Here is a 5,702-nt window from a genome sequence, read left to right as displayed (position 1 = left end):
GTTTATATGTTAATGCCTGTTCATATATCTAAAATAAATTACTTTATTTTAAGAAATCTGACCAGTCACAAGTTTTCATTTTTCACTTCATCATCAGAGGGATATTTCATTATTTCCTGGTTTCATTTTTGCAAGATCTTGGGGTTATTTTATGAAAATTAGGCTGGTCCTGATTTCATGAGTAATTCCTACAATCGGCAAAGTGGCCCTAATACGCAGTCATAGAGATGTTTTGTAAAGCCCAAAATTCGAACAAATTTGAAGGACAGATGTACTTCGGTCCAAGGAATAAGACTGTGGAACAATCTGGAAAGTGATTATAAAAATGCTGACTCAATAACTTTATTTAAGAGAATGATAAAAGTTAGATTATTTAAGAAATATTAATTTTTATAATGTGCATTCATAAGAACCGTTGTTTGAGAAGGAGTTAAAGTATTTGTTATGATTTGTTATTTAAAGACTATTATTGTTTCACCTTATTTATTTACAAAAAGGGGCAGATTTCAATAAGAATTTTTGTTCTTCTTTCTGCTGCCTTTCATTATATTCGTGTTGCCTTATTTGTTGTATGTATAAAATTTGTTTTTTTAAAGAAATGAAAATATTTTTAAACTAGACATGGGTTTTTACGATGTAAAACAAGTGCACATTGCCATGTAGCATGTCATTGCAGCATGGCTTTGCCTGCAGCAGTGCACTTGCAGAATGAACTGTGACCAAGTTCAAATGTGTTTGCTATACCAGCTTGTGCCTGTCACGTCAGCAGGTGTTTGTAATGAGGGTAACTGTGTGACAATATGAAGTTTGAAGAGATTTTTTGTTAAAGTTGCAGTAGCTGGGTTTTGAACCCTGATCTCCCACAAGAAACTCTATAACATAGACCGTTAGACCAATAGAGTCGTGGCAGAAGGTGGTGGCAGGGGTTGGTTTGTATGTGTGAAGAAAGAGGCCACATTGCCAATACAATTATTGACACAAAAATGCATAATATTACAACAATCGAGCAGTATTAAGACAATATTATAGTAAAACATCAAAATACAATCATATTAGTATTGTAAACACTGAACTATTGAGATTAAATACAATAAAAACTACGGTGCAGTACCAAGTTGAGTACAGCTGGGGGCAGTATTGGACCATTACAAGGCTCCATTGACTCCCATTATAATTCATTAAACATTAATATTTCACAAACTATAAGTTTTACAGGCACCAAAAGGCATAGCCATCATTTGACACAGGAGCTTTAACAGATATAAATTACAATGGCAGCTCTAGGACAAAGTATGCAGGAGGAGAAGCATGGCAAAGTTGAGATGACTTGGATGGGAAACGAATCACAATAGTGTGCATTGCATTGGCAATGCACACTGATAAATAAATTTAAAAATACATTTAATGTTAACTTTTATTTTACAAAAGGATAACTTTAGTAATGTGAGATTCTATGATTTACACATTTTTTTTCTTAGTGAATTTTAAACACCTTGCAAAAATAATTTAATGTTCAGAACAGCAGTTATTGTATATTAGTGAAAATGAAATAACCATTATTTTTTATTTCTGTAGCTATTTATTTGTTAAATTAATTTTCAGTCTTTTTATAATTACACACTTTTAGGTGAACAAAATAATCGTGTTAATAATCGAGACTGGAGGATATAAAAAATTAATCATGATCTTTTTTTTTTTTTTTTAGTTTTTTTGACGGTGGTGGTCTGTAAACTGGTTTTCCAGGACCTGTAGTGCACAGAACGTAAGTAAGTTCTGGTCCTTCACCTGTTTCTGGTCCCACTTGAAGTCAGGAAGCAGCACGAATCCGAGCTCCAGGTCTGGATCTTCATAAAGGATCCTGTCGGCCTCGGCCTTCTTCTCCAGGATGTTGTAGACCCACTGACACAGAGGAGAGATGTGAGCTCAGAGAGGAGCGACAGAGACGGTGACGGAGGAGCTGCTCCCACCTGCAGGCTGAAGCTTTGCTGCTGGACGTAGGGCAGAGTGATGGACTCGTAGTCCTGCGCCGTCTCCTCCACCAGGAAACTCTCCTGCTGCTGGTATTTCTTCACGTGCTTCTGAGTGGCCGGACACACCACTGTAGTCTTAATCTCTGCAAAATAAGACCGAATCACCAGATTGTCCTGCTGCAGCTGAGACCAGAAAATAAAACTCCTGGTATCTCTTGTCCGTACCGTTCAGGTGAGAGGGCACCTGGAGGCGGTACGTGCTGTAGACGTCATTCCTCATCTCTAATCTGAGGGTGGAGGAACTAAAGAGCTCCGGGAGCGAGTCCTCTCTGATGGGCGTCTTCTCCAGAATGACCACGGCCTCCTCATCAGCAATCTGAGGACACATTGGACTGATGCGTTACTAGGAGTGCAATGTACATGTACCCGTATCGAACAGTGCTTTAGGTTCAATACACACTTGTATTGAACAATACAGATTTTAAAAATTTACTTTATCAGCTTGTCTTCTGAAGATCCTCTGTGTTGAAGGATCAGTGGATCTGTGTTCGACTACTCCACCTAGGCTGCATTGTGGAGCACAGATCCACTGAGAAACTTGCTGTTTCAGCAACATTTAATTTAAAAACTGTACTTTTGAGGTCAAACAAATGTTCATAATTAATTTAAATAAATTACAAGTTAAAAGCATCATGGACATTTCTCTTTTTTGTATCGAACAAATATCGAACCGTGAGACTAAAGTATCGAACCGAATCGTGAGTTTTCTGTATCGTTGCAGCCCTACGCGTTACAGCCTGGACTTCCAGAACAGAACTACACAAGTGTCCCTTTGATGCGCGCATCTTTTTTTAAATGTTCATATTTTAAAGGTACTTTTATTTTGAAATAATCAACCGGAAATCATTAATTAAAAAAAAAAAAGAAAATCAATAAACATGAGTAAAACGCTTCCCTTATTTATTAAGCTGCTCTTAATAACAGAAACTCAAATTAACAAAATAAAATGAAGCTCTCGAATTTGACCGGAAATGACCTTTCCATGGATGAAAATGATTTTCTCGCGGGCAGAATCCCTCAGAACTCTGGATGTTTGGAATCCGGACAAAATATTTTCACATTCCGGTTCATTCTCTTCGTCTTTTCGGTCCACTTTTAGCCTCTTAACGTCCCCAGACTCTTCATCTCGCTCCGCTTCACGTTTAGTCGCCATTGAGCCGCACAAAGCTTCTGTGGCGCATGCTCAGTCAGCGGCGTCTCTTTACAAAGATCGTCTGTGTGAAAGAGGTGTCACTCTTCATTTCTCTCTTACAGGATGTTTTTTCTGTTGTTTATTTTGTAGAAATTTGGCTCTGAATTATGAAAATTAAAATTAATGCAGTAACTTAGGTTTTAACTTTAAATTTAAATCAGGAAATTTGAATAGATTTTAAGAAATAAACAAATAAACTGGTCCACCAATATCTCTTCCATACAATTAACTACAATCCATGTCTGCCTCTGTTTAGTGAACTGAAATTTAATTTCTTGTTTTTCATTTTTATTGAAATTGTTTTACATTTCCCTTTATTATACTGATTTTCTTTCATTGTTATCCAATCAGTCACAAACTGTCCTGTTTCCTCCATCCCACACTTTTCTTTTGCTGGGAACAGTCAGTGCTTCATGCTTTGGGATTGTTTTCATTATACAGATCTCCAGTTTAGTTTGTAATTCATTATTTGTTTTAAAAATAAAATAAACCTTTAATTCCCCGGCGCTGTTTTGCCTCTTGGAGACAGTCTTTTATTGTTTTTTTTGGAAGAGATTTATGCAGAGTGAGACCTCTTTCTGGATCCTTTTGTTTCTCTCAGAAACTAACTTCCGGTATATATTTCAAAATAAAAGCTTCAATCAAAACCCATTCAAACATTCTTTGCTTTGGCGCGCTGTAATGATTTAAAGTTACTTCACTGTCTCTGGTCACCCCGCGCCTTGTAATCTGTAATAAAATTCAAATACAAAAATAAAACTGATAAATCTGGTAGTTAAATTGATATAGTCGCTAACAAGCTAACATCGTGATTGACATGTCATTCCACTAATAGAATCAGAATAAGGAGGCGGGGCGACAGCTAAACTAACCAATGAAAACGCAGCAGTCTTTAGACTAACAGGAAGTAGTTTAAAGTAGTTTTAGCTGGATAAACATGAAGACAGCAGTGTGTAAATGGCTTTTATTAATGACTCTTCGTTTATTCACAGGTGCTGCTGGTCCGTTGACAGGTAGTTAGTTTGGTTTCTTTACGAAATACATTAATTTCACTTAAAATATGTTATTAAATTAATGTTATTAGCTTGTAGGTGCTAATTTTACATGCTAATTTAATTTACTCTCCTGTATTTCTGAGTTTGAAGCAGCTGAGGTGAAACCACTACTTTTGTTTGTTTCTAAATACTTTCAAAATACATATATATTAATAGTATTGTTAGCTGACATTCTGAAAAGTCCTGTCTGTTTTTAGAGAGAACAAATGTACTTTTCATCATGGCTGATGACTTGAGGACATCACTGGGCTGCTATGGTGACCCGTTAGTAAAGTCCCCCAACATCGACCAGCTGGCCTCCAGAAGCCAGGTGTTTCTGGAGGCCCACGTCCAGGTGAGCCAGTTTCAGGTCCACCTGCAGAAGGAACAGGTGAGGACGACCTGACTGAAACACGTGACCGACACGTGTGTGTTTTCATCCGCAGCAAGCCGTGTGCGCTCCCAGTCGCACGTCCATGTTGACCAGTCGCAGACCGGACACCACCCGGCTGTATGACTTCAACTCCTACTGGAGGGTCCACTCGGGGAACTACACAACCCTGCCCCAGTACTTTAAGTCCAGAGGCTACACCACCATGTCAGTGGGCAAGGTGTTCCATCCAGGTGAGACTGAGGACACGTTAAAGGGGCTTAAAGTTCAGAATGGACCTGTTGGATCTTCATTTCAAGTTATAATATCATTCCCTCATCAAAAACACACCTGAGTGTCGCTTTGACTCGTTCATGCATGTTTATGAAATCCTTGAATCTCTTGTGGAATGTCGTGTGGAGCTGCCTAAATCCTTGCTGCTACAAAGCTCCGCCTATTTACACAAATCTCCTCCCTGGAGCTCAGTTTGCAACCAGGACCCCGCTCCACAGAGCAGGGTGAGATTGTAATCTGAACCACTTCTGAGTCCGGCCTTTTTTGGACTAAATAATGTCTTTATTGAGGGAAAATGTTTTTAGAGAACCCTCTTCCAACACTTCTACTAAAGCTTGAAGCATTGTTGTGAAGACCTGCTGAAGTGGGAGTGTCGGAAACAGTAGGAGGCCAGTTTCAAGGTGTTTTGCAATAATGTATAATGTTTTGTCCTTCAGTTGTTTAAACGTTTCATTAGTGGTGTGAAATGTGTAGAAATGAGGATCATGTTCTCAGAAACTACTGTTTCTGTCCTGAAACGTTTCTTCTCGTCTTGTCTTATATTTCTTTATTTTTTTCAGGAATCGCCTCTAATCACACTGATGACTTCCCCTACAGCTGGTCCATCCCAGCTTTCCATCCAGCTTCATTTCTGTTTGAGAATAAAAAGGTACAGCAGACATAAGGACATCTTCTAGACCAGTTTACCAGTTTATTGAACATAAAGTGACACGAGGCCCAGTCAGACATTACCAATGTACGGATCAAAATGATAATTATTATAAATCTTGGTTTAATTTTTA

The 5,702-nt window shown here is 38.2% G+C and overlaps 2 protein-coding genes across 2 annotated transcripts in view; one reads left to right on the top strand and one right to left on the bottom strand.

The window, feature by feature from the left end:
* Positions 1-3,224, bottom strand: part of dcps (decapping enzyme, scavenger) — a 5,519-nt gene extending 2,295 nt beyond the window's left edge. The window contains exons 1-4 of the mRNA XM_014029437.1: positions 3,007-3,224; positions 2,196-2,346; positions 1,968-2,113; positions 1,786-1,899 (exon numbers count right to left, since the gene is read on the bottom strand). Coding sequence (XP_013884891.1) covers positions 1,786-1,899; positions 1,968-2,113; positions 2,196-2,346; positions 3,007-3,183 — 588 coding nt within the window. The 5' untranslated portion in view covers positions 3,184-3,224. The remainder of the gene's footprint in view (positions 1-1,785; positions 1,900-1,967; positions 2,114-2,195; positions 2,347-3,006) is intronic.
* Positions 3,225-4,125: 901 nt separating this feature from the next.
* The window catches only part of ids (iduronate 2-sulfatase), a gene marked incomplete in the record, with an annotated part of 34,630 nt that continues 33,053 nt past the window's right edge, over positions 4,126-5,702 (top strand). The window contains 4 exon segments of the mRNA XM_014029436.1: positions 4,126-4,235; positions 4,475-4,611; positions 4,703-4,880; positions 5,481-5,569. Coding sequence (XP_013884890.1) covers positions 4,160-4,235; positions 4,475-4,611; positions 4,703-4,880; positions 5,481-5,569 — 480 coding nt within the window.

The sequence above is a fragment of the Austrofundulus limnaeus genome, unplaced genomic scaffold (assembly GCF_001266775.1).
Source record: "Austrofundulus limnaeus strain Quisiro unplaced genomic scaffold, Austrofundulus_limnaeus-1.0 Scaffold901, whole genome shotgun sequence".
NCBI lineage: Eukaryota > Metazoa > Chordata > Actinopteri > Cyprinodontiformes > Rivulidae > Austrofundulus > Austrofundulus limnaeus.
Note: the sequence above shows the minus strand (reverse complement) of the source record. Positions and strands in the feature narration are given on the sequence as shown.